At 36.8% G+C, this 25,969-nt stretch overlaps 1 protein-coding gene across 1 annotated transcript in view; it reads right to left on the bottom strand.

Moving 5' to 3' along the window:
• The window catches only part of EYS (eyes shut homolog), an 822,863-nt gene that overhangs the window by 452,453 nt on the left and 344,441 nt on the right, over window positions 1-25,969 (bottom strand). Inside the window, exons 24-26 of the mRNA XM_065682611.1 lie at window positions 15,403-15,499; window positions 14,253-14,360; window positions 13,274-13,419 (exon numbers count right to left, since the gene is read on the bottom strand). Of these exons, the coding sequence (XP_065538683.1) occupies window positions 13,274-13,419; window positions 14,253-14,360; window positions 15,403-15,499 (351 nt within the window). The remainder of the gene's footprint in view (window positions 1-13,273; window positions 13,420-14,252; window positions 14,361-15,402; window positions 15,500-25,969) is intronic.

Below are 25,969 nucleotides of genomic sequence, written 5' to 3'. Positions count from 1 at the left end.
CTATGAGCAATTGTTGTATTAAAAATGAGGAAAACTTTTAATACTAAAAGATATCTGAAAACTTATAAGTGAAAGGCAAATTTCTAAGAACCAAAGTATCTCTCATTTGAACTAATACACATCAATACAGAGAAAAGAGATATATTGTTGTGTTGTATTGTCTATGTAATGTACATATTTCATATATTGCATATATATTTTAATATAAATTTGTAGTCCTAAAGAGAAAAACCCATGTTTATTCAGTTTAGTTGCTGTTTAGTAGCCATTTTAACACTGCAATATAAGAACAGAGTCTAAAAATAAAATTAATATAAAGGAAAATTGGAGAGCTGTATTATGTGGTAAAGTCATAAAGAAAAAGAAGTTCTAGCATCATTCTAAAATAATGTAAGTATAGCTTTGTGTAAAAAAAATTGTATTCACATTTACTTCCTTATCAATCTATAACCTAAATGCCTCCAGAATATAGTAATATTATGAATACTTCTATAGGTTTGATTTTCTTCTTTATTAGGCTTGTTTTATGTAGTCTGTATTAGCTGTATTTAAAACTGAGGCACACACATTTTTATAGTCAAATGATAAGATTAGCTATACAGGAAACTGTATAGCTAAAACCTCATCTTTCTTCTTGGGACACAAGGAATAATAATTAATTATAATATATATTTAATATAATTAATAATTACAATTTAAATGTCTCATCAGAAATGAGGACAATACTGCCCTTGGAGGTTTTCCAGACCCAACTGGACAAAGCCATAAGCAGCCTGGTATGACTTCACCGCTAACGCTGACTTGAGCAAGAGGTTGGACTCCAGACCTCACAAAGTCCCTTCCAACCTGAATTACTGTGATTCAAGAATGAAATTTCCCCTGTGAGCTTGACCTGGTGGCCTGGTTAATGGCAAAATGGCATGGGATCAAAGGTATGCCATGGGTGCATGGAAGCAGATAACAATGCAACAAGAATTTGATCATGGCTATATGCAAAATTTCTTGTCAATACCATGTAGTTCATCATAGGGTAGAAATTTTTACAATTCTTACGTTATTTAATTACACGTAGTCAAAATTCAACCTTCCCTCCAGAAAAAAAAAAAAAAAATTACAAATGAAAGTATGAAAAAAGAGTAGGCTGGTTTTTTTTTTTTCCATTTAGATTGATACTAATCATAAACTGAGACTCTATGCAGGCAAGTGGGAAGTACAAACACTTGCAAATAATCTTAATAACTGGAAATAATATTAATCACTAATGAGAAAATGTATTATTTCAGGTATGCCTTGGGTAGTATATTTAGGCACTAACATTCTGTTCATTTAATTGCTACAACACACCACCTTCACTATTTATTTCAAATGAGAACTTGGCAGCTTGGAATAGTACTTAAGGCTGACTGCAGGGAAATACAACAGAACCGAGTCATATAATGAGTAAGAACTGGAGAGTTGCCCTATACATTTTTCCACTATGAACAGAAAAAAAACCAACAAAATTGCTAAGAAAACTACAAGCTTCTTAGCATGAAAGGTCAACTCATTCTACTTTAGCGAACTTCATGAAGTCATCTACTTCTCTGAATTCTGTTAAGAATAAAATCAGATACTGCTGGCAGAGGTAGCTACAAAGAACAAAAAAAAAAAAAACCCAACAAAACCCCCCCCCAAAAAAACCCACAAACAAAAAACCCATGACAGTACCATGGCCATGGTTTTCCAAAATAAGAAGTGCAACTTTACAGAAACTGTTCTAACATACAGCATATTGAGTTCTGTGAAAGTGAAAACATCACTCAGCAGTCATTGTTTAGATATTTATTGTTGTGACTGACTGAAACATCCACAGGTTTTTAAGTGATGAATTGCATGTTTTTATCTAACTAGTTCCCGGTCATATATTTTTGAGTGCATAGCAAAAAACCCCACACCATCAGAAATAGTTATTAAAATATTCTTAGTTCATTTGTAATGTTACCTTTTAGAAGTACTACAATATCTTAATACAAAAGATTTAGACAACCAGTACATTTACAACCTAGACAAAGCTCAAAGAAATATTGCAGAATCACAGAAGAATAGACTGGCATTATGATGCAATGTTCCTTTGTGGTGTTCTCTCATTAAAGCTTCTTAAAAGTTCCTTTGTCACAGTATTTGTAGCAGAACAATTTGGGTGGAAACTTAAGAGTTCAATCCCCTGGGCCTCGGTAACTCTTACAGCATAGAAACTCCTTTAAAGCATGCACAGTGGCATACATTCAAAGACCCCTCCAAAGTTACATTTGCTGAGAAGCACAGTGACTTTCCTAGCTAGCAGTAACAGCTAGGAAACAGCTCTAACAATCTCATCAGGGCTTTCTTGAATTTGTTGTAGGTATAATATGAAGCACTGATTTTGTCTTTAGAGGTCCTAGGTAAATTCTCACCTGATAGCTTACCATAATAGATAAGATCTAATCACTTGACCTCAAACTTCCAAATGTTCTCACTGGACAGTCCTGAATTCTTCATTTCAAGCAGCTCAAAACAACTTCAGGGAAAAATTCTGCGTCTGCTTTACCCTGAAATACTGCTCTGATTGATCATATTTATATTGCCAATTTCAGTTACTATCTGTTTAGCTGGGGATTGTTTCAGTTTTATTAAATGTTCCCATACACTTAGATAGTATGAGTGTATCCTAAGAAAGATACTTATGTGCTAATATCATATATAGAAATACTGTATACATATATATAAACACACACAGACATATATATATTTCATATGCATATGCATCTGCAGGTCTTGAGGGAATTGGTGAATGAAGTGGCTAAACCATTATCCATCATATTTGAGAAGTCGTGGCAGTCCAGTGAAGTTCTTGCTGACTGTAAGAGGGAAGGATAGCCTGCATTTTTAAAAAGGGAAAAAAGGAAGACCCAGGGAACTACAGGTCAGTCAGTCTCACCTTGGTGCCTGGCAAGATCATAGAGCAGATCCTCCTTCAAACATAAGGCACATGGACAATAAAGGGGTGATTCCTGATAGCCAACATGGCCTCACTAAGGACAAATTGGTGACTAATGAAGGACTAATGAATTTGGTGACCTTTTACAATGGGGTTATAGCATTGGTGGGTAAGTGATGAGCAACTGGCATCATCTACTTGGATGTGTGCAAAGCGTACTGTCATGCACAGTATTGTCTCTAAATTAGAGAGGCATGGATTTGATGTATGGACTTGGTGAATAATGAATTGGCTGTGTGGTGCAGTTGACACATTGGAGGAAAGGGATGCTATGCAGAGGGACCTTGACATGCTTGAGAAGCGGAGCAGAGCAAACATGAAGTTCAACACGGCCGAGTGCAAGGTCCTGTATCTGGGTTGGGGCAATCCCAATCACAAACACAGGCTGGCTGAGAAAATGGATTGAGAGCAGCACCAAGGAGAAGGACTTGATTGACAAGAAGCTGGAAATAATATGGCAAAGTGTGCTTGCAGCTCAGAAAGCCAAACATATCCTGGGCTGCATCAAAAGGAGCATGTCCAGCAGGTTGAGGAAGGTGATTCTCCCTCTCTACTCAGCTCTTGTGAGACCCCATTTGCAGTACTGTGTCTCTGGGGCCCCCAACATAAGAAGGTTGTGGACTTGTTGGAGCAAGCTCAAAGGAAGGCCATGAAGATGATCAGAGGACTGGAGCACTTCTCCTGTGAAGACAGGCTGAGGGAGTTTGGACTGTTCAGCCTCGAGAAAAGAAGGGTCTAGCGGGACCTGAGAGCAGCCTTTCAGTACCTAAAGGGGGACTACAAGAAATCTGGAGAGGGACTTTTAACAAGGACATGGAGTGATAGGACAAGGGGGAATAGTTTTAAGCTGAAAGCAGGTAGATTTAGATCAGATATTAGGAAGAAGTTCTTTACTGTGAGGGTTGTGAGGCACTGGAACAGGCTGCCCAGAGAACTTGCAGGTGCCCCATCCCTGGCAGTGTTCAAGGCCATGCTGGATGAGGCTTTAAGCAACCTGATCTAGTGGAAGGTTTCCCTGCTGTCCTGGGTTTAGCAGTAGCAGCCAGTTTTTCTCCTTCTTAGTAGCTGGTGCAGTGCTGGGAACTTTCAGCCTGGGAACAGAGCTGATAACACCGATGTTTAGTCTGACCAAGGACTTTGTGAGCCTCATTCTCTGTCAGGGGGGAGGGGAGGCCGGGAGGAAGCAGAGACAGGACACCTGACCCAAACTAGCCAAAGAGGTATTCCATACCACAGCACATCATGCCCGGGGAGGTAACTGGGAGTTACCCGGAAGGGCACTCTCTTCTTGGTCGGACTCATTTCGGCAGGTGGTATCGTATTCTCTTCCCTTGTTATTTCCTTTATCATTATTATTATTGGTGGCAGCAGTAGTGGTTTGTGTTATACCTTAGTTACTAAACTGTTCTTATCTCAACCTGTGGGAGTTACATTCTTTTGATTCTCCTCCCCATCCCTCTGGGAGCTCGGAGTGGGGGGGGGGGGGGGGGGGAGGTGAGGGGTGGAAGGAAAGAAAGAGGGAGGGGAGTAGAAACTGTGTGGCTGACTGGGTTTAAACCACGACACCTGCCCAGGGCAGAAGGGTTGGAACTAGATGATCTTTAAGGTCCCTTTCAACTCAAACCATTCTATGATTCTATTCAATGACACAGAATCATGATCAAAAGCGTAAGGCAAATCACAGAACTTCACAGCAGCACTTCCATAATTAGGACACAACATTTAACAGTGATTCTGTTCTTGTAAGGCATGGTTTCTTAGAGAAAGATATTGCTACTATTATAATTGTTATTATTATTACTGTGATTACTTTGATTACCACTTTGTGGCAACAAGACAGAAATAAGAAGATTGGCGTCAATCTTGCCAGAAGATTCTGCAAAATCTGTTACTTTGAGAGACACAGCCAGGCTTTCCATGTAATCCACATGGGAAGACAAGTACTGAAAGACTTTAGAAGCTAGAAAACTAAGGAAAGAACTATGAGCACGCGTCTAGGTAGCATAATACAGTAGAGCGTTACAGTCCCAAAAAAAGATGTGCACAGCAATCTCTCTGGAAGCTTAGTGGATTTTAGCCATGGATAGTATGGCACTGTGTCTGGTTTTACCAACGTCTCCAAGGAGAACAAATCAGCACAGAGCTGAGAGAATTCTGATTCAGCTACATTTTTTAATTTGAGGTTTTTTGGGGGAGTGGAGGGAGAGCATTTAAGCTAACTTGCAAATTTTGAACTGTGCTGTGTAGTAGGCTTAGTCAGCTGTGTAAGTCTAAAGAATCACTGTCCTCCATTTTCCCTAATGATTTAAAAAATGCTCTATTCTCACATGTTTCCAGATCTGGTTCATATGGAGCAAAAGAAGTTACACATGAACTACCAGAATGCACAGATGGCTCACCTACCACATATTTGGTATTGAAAATATTTCTTCTGTGTTATTTTTTGCTTGGTTGGGGGTTAGTTGTTTGGAGGGTTGGTTTTTTGTTCGTGGGTTGTTTGGGTTTTTTTTGTTTTTTTTTTTGGGGGGTGTTGGTTGTTTGTTTTCCATGAGGTGTAAAATATTAATATTAAAGAGACCAGCTATGGAAAGAGGAAGAATATGTGAGGGGACACATCACTGTAATCTTGCATTATAAAAAAATAGGATTCAAGACTTTGTCCTGGTCAGTGTGGAGTGATGTATGGAAAAAGAAGCAGAAGTTATTAAAAACTCTTTACAAATGTTTTTACATTTAGTAACTTCTGTGAAGGTGAAGGAAAGTTGGAGACAAATCTGTGGAACCAAACTGAGATTTTCTCCCAGTCCATCACACCATTTTAGGGAACAAGTACAACTGCAAATGGATCTAAGTCCAAACATGTACATGACTGTATGAACAATGTTCTTTTTATCATTATAAAGCAGTCTCCTACATTGATGCTATCCATAAACAACCACGATTCATAAATAACTCACTGTTTCTTTTCAGCAGTCAAATATAAGAAGCAGAGCTAGTTCTATTCCTCTTTTAGTGACTCCTATAAATCCAGAAAAAGGAGCTGGCTCTCTTTGAAGATAAATAATAATTAACTATAGAACACAGTGGTGAAATCACCTTAGAATTGCTATGCTAAATATATTCAAATTAGACAGTAATGAGCATGAAGAACAAACACTTCAGATTTAGATACTTTGCCAAAAGACAAGGGTTTCTCTCTGTAAAGGCACAGATCTCTAAAAAAACAATTTTATTTTACTAAACAAGAGGAGTGTGCTGTCATCCAAGTTCTTAATCACCAAATTTAATTTGTATACACAGTGAGAGTTGCTGTTCCCAAACACTTATTATGAATGGACTATAGCATCGCATATTTCAAGCATAATCTGTACAAAAAATTTCACTGAGTCTCCTTAAGGACCAGAGATGTCACATGCTGTAGAAGCCTTTCTTACAAATAGGATTCTTAGCTGTTCAGTAACTTCATTGCTTTGAAACTACAAATACATTTCTCTACAATTCTATGATTCTATGATAAAGACAGGGAGATCACTTAGCAGTTATCAACATAGGCAGAATAGACTCAACTTTGGGAAAATTAGAATTTTATTGCCAATTAAAATAGATTTTTGGATGGTAAGAAACAAAAGATGAAATAAAGCAGCCCTTTCCCCTTTTCCTACCCTCCTCCTTCCACTTCCCCACTGGCTCAACTTCATTCCCAATTCCTCTACTTCCCTGACCTGAGCATCACAGGGCAGTGAGGGATGGGAAGTTGTGGTTAATCCATAACTGCTCCTCTTTGCTGCTCCCTCCTGCTAGCACACTTTTCCCATGCTCATTGAGTGCATCCTCTCCCTAGTCATTCAAGACATACCTGCTTCAGAATGCAATCTCTACAAGGCCACAGTTCCTTTAGGAAACAATCACCTCCTACTGTGTGGTGTCCTCCATAGCCTGCAGTATGAATATCTACTTGTGTGAGGAGTGTTTTCCACAGGCGGCAGGGGAATACCTGCTCCAGCATTGTCTCTTCCATAGGCTGCAGGGAAATCTCTACTCCAGCACCTGAAGCTCCTCTCCCTCCTTCTCTGTCTTTACTCCTCACAGGTTTACTTCTCAATTCTCTACCTTCTCCCTGTGACTCTGAACTTTGCCCTTTCTTAAATACATTTTCTCAAAGGTCCCACCACCTTGGCTGAGGAGCTCAGCTGCGTCTTACAGTGGCTGCATTAGAGCCAGCTGGAACTGCCTGTGTCCAGTATGACTCAGCCCCTAGTCTCTTCTCACAGAAGCTACCTTGCAGCTCCACACCCTGCCAACACCTTGACACCTCCACCCAATACTCAAAATAAGATTTCAGTGGCTAAAACAGGATGTGTATTAAATGGAAGTGTATAAATTCAAAATTCTGATTCACACTGCCAATTATTGAACATATGATTCAAAAGTTGCCTAAAAATGACTAAGTACCATGAAGTAATTTTTTGCTGTGAAGGTTCAGTCATCATTTCTGCAGATAAGTAATTATTCCTGAGTTCTAAATAGCTATTCTGTTAATCTCATATCTGCCATTCTTATCTTCTCTATGAGATCAGTACAAACTGACATTTGGAAGTAACTAAGGGTGCATTTAAGTTGTATATTAAACCAAGTCAAAACCTTGGCTTAAATAACTCATCATGTATTTTATCTTTAATGCCAGTTCTGAGCCCCAGCCTTCCTTACCCTGGACCTCAGAACCTGCTGTTCATCTTGTCCATATGACAATGAAAATCTGCCTTTTTTTTTTTTTAGACAGTGGGATGACCTAACAAAAAAAGTCCCGCAAGATCTAATCAATGAAAAGGGAGAGAAGTTTTCTTTATCTTTTTGACCTTCCCAGATACTTCTACAGCTTTGTGCTGCCAGCCATCTCTGGCACTGATTGCATCTGCACTCCTCAAACGTCTGTCTGTATTCCTTGCTATTGATATGCAGAAGAAGGAGAGCAACTACATTACTAACTGAAGTGACTATTTATTTAGAGTCAGATGGGAGGAATCTCATGGTACACTCCCTGAGATGTCAAAGCAAGATGCCACTTGCACATCAAGAGAAGCCAAAACTGATTGGCACATCAAGACCAAATTTAACATGTGCACTGACAGAACCAGGTTTCCGTACTAAATATGGAGCTAGTGGTGTCTGTCTTTCAGCTCAATGTTTAGCACATTCACATGAGTTTTGGGAATTCTGGGTTCAGTGAACACACTCTTCATGAGACAAAAATTTACTTAATGCATTTTCCTGAGAAGTACTATAATGTCCATGCTATAAGTTAGCCTAATTTGTAAGGAAAAGAGGAGGAACTTTTGCTGGACTTGCTGATTTTCAACACTATTCAGCAAAGGTTTCCTGAGCCAGGAAGAACATAGAAGAGTAAGGTGTAACCTCAACTAGTTTTTGCCTTGAAGTGACAAGTCTAGACTGCTAGTCCCCTCTCCTGAAAGTCAAGGTCAGGACATAAATATTCTTTTTCCTCTCAAAGTGACTCACTGTCTACTAACTAGAGCCTTAAGCCATACTTTCCTGTTGATGAGGGAGACTGAGTAGGTGGGTGAGCAGCTGGCAGCAGTCCACTGGTTGTCCAGGTCAACCCAACACATTATTGGAAAAAAACTTTAGTCTTTGCAAGAGATCTTAGAAGTATTTATTTAACCTCAAACAAAGAAATAAAACAAATAAAGATTTAAGAATTACCATGCCTGTCAGCGAAGACAATAGTGACTTGGTAACCCTAGAATCCTTCCAAATGAAGCAATTAGGAACCATAAGAAAAATTCTACAGTCAAAAGACTTGTACTTTTATTAAACCCATTTTGCAGCAGAAACAGTGACCCAGACACTTATGGTTTATACTTTATTATAAAATAATTTTTTCATAAACATGAAAAATATTTCATTTGAAGCACGTCTGAATCATCTGGATTAAAGTTTGATGAAAGGTTGTTCATATGGTAAGATTTATAAAGAAGTGATTAACACCTCAGTCATGAAATGACCTTCTGGGTAAGTGATCATAACACAGTATGTTTAATTAATTATTCCTTTTAAGATGTTGTACTGTGCAGCTGAAGAGAAATTAATCCTAGTGTTTTAATTAACAGGTTTTTAATAGCAAACTCAGCAGAATATACATGTATTTGTTTTTTCTTGGTTTTTTCTTTACATGATTGTGTACCAGTGCACGTTCAGAATGCAACAACACATTGATTTGTGATAATGCAGATATAGGTATACTCACTGATTAATTTCCTTATTTTGCTTTGAATTTTAAATTGCTGATGAAGTCCCATGTAATTTATAGTTTCAGAGCCAAAAGAATTCCACTTGTTTGCACTGTATTTTCAGATTCTCTCAACAAAGGTTAACCTACCAAGCCAAAATTAAATCTGACATAGACTTTTATTCTCCTTTTATTTCTTTAGATTATGAATACATTTCCTGTATTTATAGTAACATTTATGAAAACAAAGGATTCTGGAATGGTATAAACAGTTCCTGATCAAGATATTTAAAGGGTATCTTAGTGCTCAAAGATGACTATGTAAACCATAGTCCCTTACTCAACAGACCTATCCTCTATGCATAGTAAATCTCAGGTTTGGCAGATTACAAAGTATAATGCTTAGAGTTGCTTGTTTCTTTACAACATTTGCAGTACAAACTCAACAATTCATGTTACAACCATTAACATTCATCACTACAGCCAATGAATGGCTAACCATTTAGACAAAACAGGCTTTCCATTCAGTAACTCAGGAGTACCTCTTAGTTTTGTGTTATATCTAACACTCAGTTACCACCGATATACAAACAATAAGCAGTAACAAGGCTGATCTTGAGTAAACAGCTATTCTACTTAGGTCTTTCAGCCACTGATTTTTTCAGTTAGTTCTGTAAACCAGGCCAGACTTTGCCCATACAAAGACAGGACGTATGGAATGAGAATGATCAGACTGGAGAATTGAAGAGTTCACAGAATTTTGTAGCTAACTGATTACCTAGGGACTTCATGCTATGCTACATAAGCATAGCATAACATAAGCACTAAACACCAAAAATAGTTTTCCAGGCTTGAATCTTTCAACATGAAAGTCTAATGCTATTTCAAATAAATCAGTATTTTTTGCAATGGAGTGTAAAACTAGGAAAAACTAGTAATGTTTCTGCGTGCTGGGAAGTAAGAGGTTAAACTGATGTAAGGAGACAGTTTGTAGCTTTAGTATGCGTAAGTCATAGATCTGAAGTAACAACAGATGTCTGTTTACAAAGATCCTTTTGGGCAACAAGGATGATGTATACTATATATACAGATAGTCACTAAAGAGCAAATATAAGTGAAAGAACAGCAGCAGCTGATAGAATAAGAATAATAAGATCTTGTGCTGTAAAGAGGACATAGTGGAACTGAGCAATATTGTTTCATGGAGCAACATCAGCCAGTCAAAGCAATTAACAAACCAGGGACTAAGCTAGGGATGAAAAGTTGTCACTGAGTCACCTGAACCTTTGATATGGCTTTGCTAGTCAGTGTGATTGATGACAACTAAACATACACAGAAGGCTACTGCAGAAGAGGGAATGCAGTCATCTTTAAAAGGTATTTTGTAAAAAAAAAACCAAACCCAAAACCCAACAAAGCAAACCCAGAGGAAAGGAACTGTGTACTATTGAAAAGTTGATTATTTGTTATTTTCCTTTTCTTGCTTTTTTCCTCTAATACAGCACTGCTTTATTAATTCACTTTCAGGTAAAAAAAGGATTCTTGAATTCCCAGATCACTTAGGGGTTTTTTCCAAAGTATCTGGGGTAAGGACTTTAATCAGGGTTTATTAGTCTTGCCTAGGGTTTAAGAACACCATTGTTGCTGACAATTATTTTCTGACAGAAATCATTTGAACTGTGATCAGTTTTTGAAAGGGTCCACTGAAGTTAGAAAGCAGTAGATTTTATCTTAGCAGTGTTGAGGAAAAGTTGTATTTTAATAGTTAATAAATTATTTTAATGTATTTTTGTTAAACAGTATTTAAAATTAAATAAAATTGCGAACAATTTAAAGTAAATCCAAAATAAATACAATTATGGAATTCTTAAAATTTTAAAAGATACATAAGCTGCAAAATTTTTAGAGCTACAGAGATCAGTGTCTAAAGACTGCTTTGCCTAGAGATTAGAATTATGTAATAAGCAGAAAAAAACATTAAAAATGTCTGATGAAAGTGAATACTTTTAATTTTTTTTTTTTTTTATAAATGAAATTAAATATAGTAACATTATTTGGCCTATCCCATTTAACATATTTTTTTTCCAGTTTCCATTCATATTTAGAAGTCTATATTTTAATTATTCTAGTCAACAATTAAAGTTTTCTCTGCACATTAAAACACTTTTGAAATTCAAACCATCATTGTGTAAAGATACACTGTTATGTATCTTTAAAGGGTCCTTGTCCATGATTAAAAAAAAAAAAAAAGCTGCTCCTAAGTATACAAAATAACTGAAATACACCTATCCTTCAGAGTTAAATAAATTACTTTTGTCAAACTGCTATAAATTCAGCCCATTGATCACTAATATTTTGTAGTTCCATGGTATTTTCCTTTACTATTTATAATTCCAAAAGTTGGTATTCTCGGACAACGTAGTTACCTTTTCTGTATTGTAGGTAACATAAAACAAACAAAAAATGTTAAACATAAAAACCCAGCTATTGGCTATTTGAACTGTAATTGCTAGAAGAAGTTTGCAAAACCTCAAACTATCACAGATCTACTTCACAGGTCTGGATGTTTTCCATACACTTCATGCATGCTCTTTTTGCTTCATCATCCAGAAAAGCAATGTTTTGCTCTGAGAAGACCTTCTTTGAAATCAAATTACATTCACTCACTTCTGAGCCTGCTAACTCTGCAACTTATTTTAAAGCCTTAGCTTAACCGCTATACCAAACACTTTGTGGATTAATTATTCATTCAGACTTAGTCTAACTGGTACATTGCATAGTGGATGTCCAAATCATATCACTTGAAGGGGAGGAAAAAATATCACTGGTTATAATTAAGTGATTGCTAGTGTATCACTAAATTTTGAGTAATATTTTAGTGCTTGATAGACAGCCAGATAACACCCCACCCTTGTTAGAAAATAACTAACACTGAATAGTAAACAACTATTCTTACAAATTTACTGAAAGAATTTGTACAAGTAAAAGCTACTTGTAATACTAAACAACTACTACAGCTAATTAAACAGAACAAAACAAAACAAAAGTCACAAAACCTCCCTAGCAAAACCCAACATCCTATCGTTGTGCTTAAATGTGTTAAAGAATTCAAGTCAAACTGCTTAATCTGTAATGAAGAATCACGAAAGGAAAGCACACTTGCAGATTGCTTGTTCCTTTTCAAATTAGTCTCTTAAGCCCTTCAGGTACAGCTGTCTTATCTTTTATGAATCTAATCAGAAATTCTTACAGAAATATGTACAGAAAGGTGGAGACAACTGTTTTAACATCTATTAGTTAGCTCTTCTGAAAAATATTGGGGGGCAGGGGAAAGCTGTTAAAGTTTTAAGATATAGAATGATGTAGATTTTTCCTGGTTTTGCTGAAATGGGTAGGAAAAAGACATTTTATACAGAAAGAATGAAGAAATAAAACAACTTGAGGCAGAGAACTATAAAAATTTCTGCAAGCGGAGTCTTATGACCCTACATGTTTTCAGGTTGCTTAAGCTGGATATATCAAAACATTAAGTATGAGCTACTTGTTCTACGGCATGCAGAGCATTTAAATGTCATTGTCATTTTAGAGAAATTTTACTGCATCTCTACCCACTAAATATTTTGTCATTAGCTCTGCAAAAATGAAACAATTAACAGTAAAGGCAACAGTGTCAGTCCAACAGGTCAGCAAAGTCAGTGGCTGAATCCAGAAAACATTTATTTTCTTTGCACTATGCAATCTCTCTTTTAATATGTTTCAGCTGAATGTATGGGTGACTAAAGAAATCATAAATCAAGCCTTGATGTAAACAACATCTTGAGCTACTTAGCAAGAATTGTATCAAAGTTCTTTTTGACTTAATAATGATTTATCCTCCAAAAATGAGATGATCCTGTGTACTCTTTTTTTTTTTTTTTTTTTTTAATTTAGTTGAGGCCATTGCTATAAAATTAAAACCCTGTAAAACCTGTGAAATAGCTTTCTCCACTGTGGCAGAGAGCTGACCATACCTGTGAATCCAGGGGGACAGAAGCACCCATAGCCACCAAGTCTGTTGATGCAGCTTCCTCCATGCAAGCAAGGCAAAGTTTCACACTCATTTACATCCATCTCACACAGAGACCCATAGTACCCAGGTGCACAACTGCAGATGAATCTTCAGAAAAGAAAAAAATCAGGTAAGTCAACAGAAATAAACAACAATCTACTCATATTGTGAAGCTATATGTTATGTCCTGATGGCAAGCTGGTATCCCTAATCCTCATCTGTATCAAAATAATTAACAGACTGCTGTCCTGGGTTTGGCTGTAAGTTATTTTTCTCCTTCTTAGTCAACCTGGTGTGCCCCGGCTTCCCAGGGCGCACCATACTGATGCTGCCCTTAGCACAGATGCACTCTCAGCATAGCACACTGCAGTCCAGAACTCCAGAACTTCTCATTTCCACGTTTCTGAAGCAAGCAGAGCAATGTACTACTTTTTTAAATCACTAGAAAACTTGTGCACAATAATTTTAGCTGAAGTCATGAGGACTGACTTAAGGGCTAAAGCTCTTTTGACCCAAGTCTCTGAATAACTGTGGAGTGTTGTGGAAAAAAACACAACGTACAAATTTTTCTCTTGCTTACACTTAACTTTTAGTAAACACATGAGAGAAGGTCATTGTCAGAAACTGAAAAGAAAGACGTAGCACTCTAACTGAAGATCAATTTTCCTTTATTTTACTCCTTTTCCAAATGTATAAAGAAAAAAGAAGAAGATAAAAAGGTAAGGGGGGGGGGGGGAAGAACAAATTGTGCTAAAAACAGCTTTCCTTCTATTTTTCTTTCAGGTCACTTAAGAAACAAATACATGAGTTAACAGCACTTGCCTATGGAATTTTAACACAATCTTTGTTGTGTGCTGAAGATCCCATCCAACCTCAGGTCAGTGAGTAGACTTTATACATAAGGAAATCAGATAATTGTTTTTCATTTAGCAATAACTAACCTGTTTATGAGATCCAGGCAAGTTCCATTGTTTTTGCAGGGTCCTGATAAGCATTCATTTATCTCTGCTTCACAGAGTGTCCCAGTAAAACCATGTTGGCAGGAGCACCTAGCAAAAAGGATATCACTCACCATGTTACTTTTTAGTTTAATATAAAAAGATTCTGTGAAAATGTGGCAAATTTTGGGGAGTATGAATTAGGTGGTTCCAAAATCATGTTTGATTTTTCTTCTGGTCCTTACAAAACTGCTTTAACAAGCCTCACAAGTACAGGGACTGCAGCCCAGGAAATATCTTTTTTTGCCATTATTAGTTGAAGGCCACAGCCTTTGTGTTGACCCCACTGTGAAGGGGCTCAGAACTTGCCCTGGCCTGAGCTCCTTTTCACTTCTTTTGACACTTATCCTGGAGCCAGTTGTCTGCTGCCTCTCATGCTTTAGCTTCAGCTCTGGAATTAGCACTTACAGTGAGGGTGTGACACACTGGGGTAATCATGGTGCTACAAACAATAACCTTTTGAGTCCATGTGGGCTGGGGAAGCTGATAAACAGTGCAAAGGAAGTAAATTGTGATAAGGAAACATACAAAAATGGCTTCCAGCAGGCCTGAGACTGAAGGTGAGAAAACTGTCAACAGTAAATTTCACACTTCTGGCAAAGAGTCCCAGATACTGGTGACTTGCAGTAGCACCACCAGTTCTTGAGGAAGACTGAAATCACTCCTCACAGGACACACATGGAAATTGTGACATAATAACAAAAGAGACAAGAGCTAGATAACTGCAAGATTTCCTAATATAACCATTATAACTACGTTGTTCACAAAGGTGTTTTCTGTTAGCTTCAACTCAGACTATTCGCATTATTGTAACTGGACTAACAACAGCTGCTTGTTATATATTGATTGGATTCCTAAGATTTTAATTATCCCTACAACAGGTTCTTGAGCCCATATGAATAGTGTGCATGTATGTCTTTTTGCTCACAACATTCAGAGTGTACTGTAACAGTGTCAAACACATCACAAAAAAAAAGAGTTTACATCACCGAAAGGCAGCAAACATAATACAGGCAAGGTATGAGAAAACTAGCTAGATTGTAAACATCTGTGCATAATACTGAATAGCTGTCATTCAAATAATTTTCCTCACCTGTAATGGTTAATCCCATCCACACAGAGACCTTCATTCTGGCATGGATGTGAGATGCACTCATCACTGTTAATTTCACAGTAAGTGCCCTCAAATCCTGAAACACAGATTATATTAACTGAATGAGTGAATCCTACTACATAATACAAATGTAAGTCACGGCTCCTCTTAGAGGTTTGGCTGCCTGAGCTCAGGGCCAATTTAGACAATGCACATGGCAGGCCTGAGAAATGTCATTTGCCCTTGAAGCTGTTCAAGAAAGAGCTGAGTAGCGACTACCCCTCCTCCTGGGGGCATCTAAGCTGAGGCTCTTTGCCCTTGGTATCTGCGCTATGCACATGCTTAGTATGTACCTGCTTATCTGGATGCTGACACTGGCCTTCAGACTAGCTCCCTGACTTGACCTTGGATCTGTCCCGTTCCTGTAGCCTTGACTGGCAATCTGGTGTACTACGGTGATCCCGGATACCTCCATTAGCCCTGCACTGCTCACCTCTTTCAGATATTGTAGACAGGACCCTTGACAGTGAGGACCCTGCCCTGGCTGCCTTGGTAAGACTCCTGGCTTACCTTCACTTCCAGAACAGCCAGCCCTCACTGCTCTCTGACTCCAAGGTCAGGGGCAGCAAGTGGATGCAATCCTAAAAGAATGTTTTTCAATTATTTTGTTCACCAAATTCATTTCAGGAGAGCATGGAAGTCTTACCATACTTTAATGAGCCAGAAAGAACAAATCTGGACGGAGCATCTGGCTAAATATACTGGGGTATTGTAACCCATTTTAAAGGACTGAGAGGGCTTTCTTGGGGACTGTGGGACAATGTCAGAAACTAAAATCTAATTCAATAAATAATATATTACAGAGCATAATGGTAGTCACAGAGACCATATTTATTCAAAGCAGTCACTAGGTAAAAAAAAAAAACCACATTTAACTGATTTCAGTATTTAAAGAAGAAAAAATGTGATCAAGAGCTTATCTCCAGAGTACACCACTTGCATAATACATTATGTTTGCCTGTGTAAACATCCCAGAATATGAGCTTAACAGAAATAAGACAATTTTCAGTGTACAAGAACACTACTTCTGCTCTTCTATGGCATAAAACATGTTACATCATTCGCATAAATAAATGTTCTACTAAATACATAGTTGTGTAAAAAATTTTGTACAGTGAATAAACTGTAACTAGTTAGTTGCATTTTGCACAAATTGAATGTTTTAATTGATGTAGTAATGTATACACTAAAATGAACAATCTATTTGTACTGTAGTGACTATAATAAATAGGACCACTTTTAGAAGACTGACTAAAGAGCATTTATGTTGCTCACCAAACTGCTTTTGAACACCATGTAGCTATCAAAATTAAAAAAGCTACAAAAAGAGCCACTGAAATTCAGTGTATACTATCATAAATAAGATGAAGGCTTTACTGAATTTTCTATTAAAACAAGTAAAAATTGGTATCAGTATTTTTTTAGATACTGAAATAAGGAGAGTAATGACTTTTATTGTTATATTATGTATTTGTGGTTTCCAAAGTACTTCATGGAAGTGGGCAAATTATCAATGGTAATATTTACAATAATATAGCTTGTTTTTTTCTAGATGTATTGGGTTTCTGTGGCAAGGTTATGGTAGTGGGGGGGGGTGTTACAGCTTCTGTAATAAGCTTCCAAAAGCTTTCCCTGTGTCTGACAGAGCCAAAACCAGCCAGTGGGTCAAGACTGAGCCCATCAGCAACAGCAGTAGCACCTCTGGATAATAGTTAAGATGGGGAAGAAGTTACTGTGCAGGAGCAACTGCAGATGGAAAGACGAGTTAAACAGCCGTGCAGAAACCAAGGTCAGTGAAGAAGGGCAGGAGGTGTTACAGGCACTAGACAGACACTCCCCTGCAGCCCATGGTGCAGATCATGTTGAGGCAGGCTGTGCTCCTGCAGCCCATGGAGGTCCACGGGAGAGTTGCAGATACCCAACTGCAGCCTGTGGAGGACACCACGTCAAAGCAGGGGGTTGCCCAAAGGAGGCTGTGACCCCGCAGGAAGCCTGTGCTGGAGCAGGCTCCTGGCAGGACCTGAGGCCCTGTGGAAAGAGAAGCCCATAATGGTAACTGGTGAAGGATTTCTTCCTGTCCTTATCTCAACCTATAAACCTTTCCTTACATTTTCTCTTCCTTTCCCAGCTGAGGAGGGGAGTGATAGAGCAGCTTTGGTGAGCACCTGGCATCCACCCAGGGTCAACTCATCACATTACAGAAAATCATTACTGGAAAAATTAAGCAGCTTGGTCAGGGTTGTAGGGAAAGCTGTGGAGAGAAATCTCTGCTGCCACTCTAGTGTATGATCTAAACATCAACCCACATCAAAGCAGCTGGTATTTTCGTCTTACCAGGAATTTTCTGTGCAAGAAGTTTTCTGGCTAGAGCTGACTGAAATGAGTTTGCAGTATTTGCTGAAGTTTGCAAAGCAAAGTTTGACTGCTGCAAAGCTGGAAAATAAAGCCTGGACTGTATCTCAAACTAACCCTTGAATTATAGTCATTTATATTCTTGTGATATTATTCTGGGGTTTTTTGGGCTTTGGTGTTTTTTGTTTTGTTTTGTTGGTTTGGATTATGGGGTGGGTTTTTTTGTTTGTTTTTGTTTGGTTGGTTGGGGTTTTTTGGTTTTTTTTTTTTTTTCAGAAATATGTTGAGTGTGAAATGATGCCCTTATTTATTTCCTATTTGAATGACATTTCACAAACACTTTGTAAAAGAATTTCCATAATAGGGGAGAAAAATTCTGTGACCCAGTGTACTGCTTGTAGTAGCTCCCTCAACACAGGCAACATTGTTATATTTAGTTTATTTTTTTTTTTTGCACATGGGCTGGAGCCAGAATTAAAGGTCCAAATATTTTTCTTCTCTGTAGCATGTGTAATCTGCATCATAATACTGTAACTGGAGCCTTCATCTATATTTGCCTGAAGTTTAATTAAGGAAAAAAGAAAAGTAAATGGACTATAACCTTGGCTGTGTCAGGCTCGTTCCACATTCAGTACTAGAACTGTTCACATTGAGTATATAGCAGTCACTGATACACACACACACACACACACACACACACACACACACGCACACAAAATAATCAGAAGTTGTTCTTTTGACACATGCCTTCCAGGTGCCACTGAATAAGACTGGAAAAGGTAGTAAAATTTTTCTATAACTCTAGTTTGATTGAGAAACTGGAGGACATAGTAAATGTAGGAAGCCACAACTACCATTTGTAGCCACCATTTGTAGCCACCTTCCTCGTCTGTAATTTCTCATTTTTGGTAATGTTTGGTATTTCTGAAACTAAGTTTTGTTACAAAGTAGAAAGCTATGTCAATGGGCAGGGGAAATATGACTTCACTGAAAAGTAATATGCTGAAAGAGAAAGTAAACCTATGTAATATAAATAACCCAAAGGTTATATAGGCAGATTTTAGCCTTATAAGGTGATCAGGAAAGGGTGTGAAGCTAACCAAGTAAAACAAAAAAAATTACTAACAAAACATGTATGGAATAGCTTCTTATTCTTTTGTGGTACTATATAACATTTGAGCAAGCAACTCTCATTAAAAAGCCCACCATAGCTGTCAGATTAAAATATACCAAAGGAAAATGTGAGCATTCATCATTCTGCTTCTGCCTGCCATCCCCACTTGGCTATGGAAGTTTTATTATCTTTTTGAAGTAAATAATTCTGAAATGAATACATAGAGCATTATTTAGACACATTTTTGATTGCAGTAGTACACATTTTTCCAGCCCATAGCAAAATATAGCTACCTTTAAAAGACATAAAATAAGCAAACATTTAGCAGGCATGCTACTTTATCTATTCTTCCTACAAATAGTGAAAAATACCATTTTCATCATGAATTTTACTGGTTACCTACCACATTATGAAATAAGTAATCTATGAGTTCAATCTACTATTGAATATTGTGGGGTTTTAACTGACCTAAATTAGCTTACTTCTTTTATATAAAAGTCTTTTTTTCTTAATGACATACACTGTTGAAAATTATATAGAACTATTTTGATGATTATTTAATCCACAATGAAAAGTTTTGAACTCATGTAGTTAATTTTCTCAGGAATTTTTAGCCCTTCATGCAGATTTTACTAAAGATTTTGACAAAACCTCCTGTTTTCAACTAGAACGGTTAATCACAAACCCTCAGATCTGCTTAAAAGGACCTGAAAAAGATTAGCAGTATTAGCTTCATTCATACTTTCTGCATGTCTCTGCTGCAGCATATTTATAATTTATGAAGCTTGTACAAAGGATATTTCAATAAAAGCGTATGCTATTAAGCATATTTTAATTCATACCTGATACATGTTCTCAGAGTAAATGACTACAATAAAGGAGTGTAACACTATATACATCATTCATACAAACAGGAGAGGTCAAACCTCAAAATGTATACTGCAGTGTTTGCATGAAAATATTCATAAAATGTTTATTTTATGGATACACTTGAACAGACACCCATCACAGCACTTTCAAAAGTGCTCTTATCCAAATGATCACTTAAATCTAAAGATCACTAAGATCCAAAAGAACACTTAAAATGCTCATACCTAAGTGGAACTGGTTTAAGGAAAGAATTACCTTGGTGGTTTATTTGTATAGTACTTGTTGAAACTATGAGTAACCTCATGGGTCTAACATGCATGGGCTCACGTTATTCCTGCATTTTACATGATATTTAAGCACAATTTAAAGGGTAATACATTAGGTTATTTTGTATGAGCTACAACTGCTGCCACACATAGTTGTGATCTTCTGAGATGCTTAAACTAAAATTAATGTAAGGATGCAATTTTTATAATCATGTAGACATGTTTCCAAATTATTTCATGTATTGTAAGAGGAAAGATAAAAAGACAATGGGAGGAAACTGACTTAAAATGTTTAATATGTCAGGTATATTACTGAAACAAACATTTTTGAATTGCAAAGAAATCTGCAGTATGTAAAACAGCATTCACTTAATGCAGCCGACAAAGCTTTATCTATAGTTTATACTTTGATTATAATTACTTTATTTGAATTATAAAACACAGTAATTTTAATTTTAAGTGAACTAGTTTGTAAAATCATACATTATTGGAAAGCTTCAAAATATGCATGGTGCTGTAATGTATTGTTACTTTAGCAATATTTAGTACTATGTGTAAGAAAATAATATGCACATTTAAATGCAACTACTTGCTGCTTTTGCTACTGCCAATCAGTCAAACTTAAGAATCAAACTCTAAATCAACAGCAAATGTAAATTATTTGGTATAGCTCTCCAGCTATACACTTCCAGATGTCAAACCTGAGTGACATCTTAAAAGTGCAGTTTATGACGTTAGTGATTTTTACGTAGAAAAATTTAAAGTTTTCTGAACTCATTGCAAGTCATTCTGAACTTCTAAGTGAAGAAATGCACCCGACTAATGGGGAATAGCAAATGGCACAAATGATCACCATGAATACAGATTTCCATTAGATATCTGCTCCTAATTTCCTGTAACTGAATCCAAGAAACAAGTGGCTTTTTCTTTTTTCTTTCGGGTGGCCAGTATAAAGGCTAGATAAATGTCATTGGGAAGTCTGACAAACAAACCAATGTGATTTACTTGTTAAACATATTTTACACTATTTTTCCTGCCACATTAGAGAAACTAAAGATGCAAACAAAATCTCATTAAAAAAAAAAAAAAGACATAGGGTCACAGTCCTTCATTTAAATATTTTTTTCATTTTAAAGAAAATATATAGGATTTTTTGAGGAAGTTAAATGTATCTCAGAAATGTTAACAGTTTTCATAGTAATGAATAGTAATTTCAAGACTTTCAGATATTAACAAAGATGAAAAACAATTGAAAATCATTGTGATTCATTGTGTTTAATTTTATTTCTGCATTTTTTTAACCATTAAGGAAGCATGAAAGTGACTTTAATAATATGAAGTCTAAAAACACCTGGGTTCCATGGAGAAAACCACAAAAAGCAGCAACTCTAGTCTCAAGCCCTAGTTTTCTCATACTCAACATTAACACTAGAGGGTGTGACAGTATGCTCAAATTTGTTTGTAATTTACGTGCAGGAAGAATGATACATTAATTTTAGTTTACAGAAATTCCAAAACTGTGTTGTAGTGTTGCTGTCAATGGGTGAAGCATTAAATGCTGTTATTTAAGATGGGACAGATCTTATTGTTCCTTCTGCTTGTCTGAAATAGAAGAAGTGGTTACTCCTGGAAATTCAACTCTGGGACTTATGTTAGCTGTGAAGTGCAGGAATACACAGAACATAGAAGCTACATATCTGCTGTTACAGTTATGGTCATTTTCATCTCTTTCTTCCACTGCAGAGAAATATCACAGAATTTACCTCTGGGGGTAACACAGAGGACTAACGGGATTCTTTCCCCATAAGCTCTCTATTGTTTTCATCATCGCAGTATAATTGATTGTATTTATCTCTATTTATGAACCAACGTTTACAAGCATCAGGGATATCAGAATAGCTCCATAAACATTAGTATAAATATTCAGGTTATTCAGTATAACACTGGTAAGTGCACATATCAAAAACAAAGGTGTGCGAAATGCTAAATACTGTAAAAATATTATTTCCCTTTGTGAATTATGTGCATATATTTCTGAAAGAAAATGGCACTGACAGTCTCAGAAATCTGACAATGTCAAACTTCTGTTCTTTAGCATCTGTTTACTAGTTCTGCTTGATATTATTAATTTTGTACATTATGATAACTTTCAGTTAGTCTCATTTGAGACATGGGCTGAAAAATATTATGTCTCATTTCAAACTTTCAGCTGTAAAATGCTATAGACAAAAAAAAAATATCATTAGCATGCTAGGAAAAAAGGCATTAAAAAAGGTGTCACAGGAAACAGTTACTGACAATAACCCAATAAATGGGGTGAAAATGTCCTGAAAAGAGCTGTTTAAAAAAAAGACTTCAGAAATTACCCTGAAGCATCAAGAAAGGAACCATAAAGTCTTTCTTTTAGAAAGAGTATTTGGGAGGATAAAGAAAAGAAAAATAGGATGGCTAATTCTAGTGCAAACTCTAGCTATTGTTTCTTCTTAGAGACAGCACAGTGTTGTCCTTAGATCTCATTGTCATCTTTCTGTGGAACATGACACGTAATTTCTCTACACCCTAAAACTAGTGGTTGTAATCTTATGACCCATGCAATTCCTCTTGCATAAGTGTGCATTTCATCTTCTCAGTTTCTAGCTTTATAACTTTAAAGACAAAATGAACACAAAAAAAATTACAAATTTGAACAAATTTTCCTAAGCTGCCTATCGAGTCAGCAGAGTGACATAAACATTTAGCATAAACTACTTGACTTTGTACCTCTGCTTTTGGGTGAAATGAATTCCCTCAGAAAATTCCCTCCTTCTCTTCATTGACTGTACATGGAACACAAGGGGGACCTCCTCAATGTATACTGTGTATGCCTGTATATACACCTCCTCAATATAACATAACACTGTGGACATCAACATCTGGCTAAATTAATCCAGACTTTCTGGTGTATTTGTTTCAATAATAAATACATTATTTAATTGATTTAATTTCCCTTCTGAGTCTTCCAACTCATTAAAATGCTACTGAACTAACACAAATGCTGACCAAATACCCTGTATTTTTTAAACAGGATAGGTAAAGCTTCGGTATGAACACACTCCCTCTCTCTCTCTCTCAATCTCTCTCTCTCTCTCTCTCTCTCTATATATATATATGTATATATATATGCACAGATATATACACAATATTGAAGTTAGTTACATGTATGTTTACTGAGAATTTTCCCATCACAAACTAAAGGAAAGTGGAATATTGCTTCTGTTGTAATAAGTACACTGCTTAAGCATCCTGAGCTGAGGATATTACTTGGACTAATGAAGATCTACATCTAATTTTAAAGAAAGAGCTTTTAAAGAAAGAGAAAAAACAGTCATTCTAAAAACTCTCTGAATTCGGTAACGTTGTTCTTCCCTTCCCATCTTTGTCAGCAACTATATCTGCTCTTCTACTAACCTTGCTTTGCTTTAGCTCCTAGATATATCTACAATAATTCTTGCAACTGAATAAATAACTGTTCAAAAACGTCTAGCCCATGGATTAAGTTGACAAATTATTTTTTTGTCTTGTTAATTCTCTGTAACATTTCTGTGCTTATATTTCCACAGGTCTATCCTTATGTCTCCCATTTCGTCATTTTGTAGGCCTGTTGTTCGATATTCTTAGCCAGAGATCTGATCTTGCACTGTCATGGTTTAAGCCCAGCCAGCAACCCAGAACCATGCAGCTGCTTGCTCACTTCCCCCCTCTTTCCTCCCCATGCTCACGGAGGGATGGGAAGGTGAATCGAAAGAATGTAACTCTCATGAGTTGAGATATGAACAGTCCAGTAACTACAGTATAACACAAACCACTACTGCTGCCACCAATAATAGTAATGATAAGGGAAATAACAAGGGAAGAGAATACAACTGCTCACCACCTGCCGACCGATACCCAGCCCTACTGAGCAGTGATCTAGATTTTCCAGGTAACTGACCCCAGTTATCAATCACTGGCAAAGTAGATGAGAAGAGATATTTTCTGTAAACCTCTTGGCATACTGGACATGATGTGCTGTGGTACGGAATAGCTCTTTGGTTAGTTTGGGTCAAGAGTCCTGTCCCTGCTTCCTCCCGGCTTCCCCTCTTCCCTGGCAGAGCATGAGACTCACAAAGTCCTTGGTCAGACTAAACACTACTTAGCAACAACTAAAAACATCGGTGTTATCAGCTCTGTTCCCAGGCTGAAAGTCAAAACCACAGCACTGCACCAGCTACTAAGAAGGAGAAACTTGACTACTACTGCTTAACGCAGGATATGCATTCTGCATTTGCAAGAGTTTTCCTTCATTTTGAATATATCCTTTTCAGTAATGTGTTCTTTCTTGGAACACAACTGTTCTAAGAAAGCTGCACTATTTTTACCAAACTGTCCCATCTCCTTTTTTGGTTGCTTTTATGACCAAACTATCCTATCTTCTTTTTTGGTTGCTTTTATGAAACTAACACTTTTGTGCTTGGAATTATGTAGAACATCATAGTCTCATGTCCACCCACTACTTTAATTAACCCTCTAGTTCTCTTACGTGTGCAGTTAAATTGCTCTTATGGTCTTTTGCCTATAGATGTCCCAGGGAATTTATGAAAAGTTAGTTGTCCATGCTCATCTACAACTATTTAAACATGATTCATATACTATAGCTTTGCTCATGTTTCCTAACCTTCTCTTCTGTTACACTAAATTTTCATTTCTATTATTAATTCCAAGAATTGAATGATTCAAGAACAGAAATACTTGTTGATAAATTAAGCCATAAAAATTTCTACTATTTGCCCTAAATTGTCTTTTCCTCCTCTGTTTCATTTTAATTTATTATGTAGCATTTTAGGAGAAACTAATGGCAGGATTCAGTGCTGGGTATATGCATAACAGCTTTAAAAACATCTCCTCCCTATTGCCTTGATCAAACCCTTGCTTATCAATCACTGGCAAAGTAGATGAGAAGAGAGATTTTCTGTAAACCTCTTGGCAAACATGCTGTACTGCAGTGATTCCTGATTTTTTTCAATAATAGCCTCCCCTACAACATTCTTGCAACCATGAATATCCCAGCATACAATTGTAGAGTTCACAATTTTTTAAACTGCTTAACCTAATTGTGTGGACAACTTAACTTACAGTCTAACACTGCTCCATAGTCTACCATATGACAGCCAAGTTTTGCATTACGAATTTTATAATCTAGCTCCTTGCAGGAAGCAAACCTTTACAGCTAGGGTAGACACCTCAAAAGGAAGTTTTACATTTATATTATTTATTGAATTTTAAAAATCTTCAGTGCAAAACCAGACAACTGTAACTCCTCAACATACACAGAAGAACAAAGATGTGTATCTTTTCTTTATACTACTACTAATTGTGACTTCATGATCTCCCTACCAATTTGCCGTAATAAGTCTGTCCTAGGCTAGCATCTTACATGAAGTTTGATTGTGCCCAATTCACATTCCATCAGTTTTGTCCTCTCTGCCCTAGTATGGCATTCCAATCCCAGTTCCCTGTAGTCAGTGGATATTCTCTTTTTCTTCTAAATATGTACCACAGTCTGTATCATGATTTGTGGCCCTATTTTACCCACCTCACATATGGTTTTCTAAAGATAATCTTTAGACTATAGTGAGCACAGCTACTTTTTGTGACTCTTGCTAAATCAGACCCTTACTTTCTAATGACTAGACTGGTAACTACTGGCAAGTTATTTAATCACATGCCATTTGTTACCAAGTCCGATATCTTGGAGTAATCTAGCTATGTCAGTGTGACTGCTGTTTGTAATCAGATCTGTAATTGTGGCAGGTTTACTGGGAGAAAAAGGGAGGCACATGGCAAATAAAAATAGGAGAATGGAAGAAAAAAAAAAAAGACAACTGTA

Source organism: Lathamus discolor, chromosome 5 (genome assembly GCF_037157495.1).
Source record: "Lathamus discolor isolate bLatDis1 chromosome 5, bLatDis1.hap1, whole genome shotgun sequence".
NCBI classification, from domain to species: domain Eukaryota; kingdom Metazoa; phylum Chordata; class Aves; order Psittaciformes; family Psittacidae; genus Lathamus; species Lathamus discolor.
This window is presented reverse-complemented; position numbering and strand designations above follow the sequence as displayed.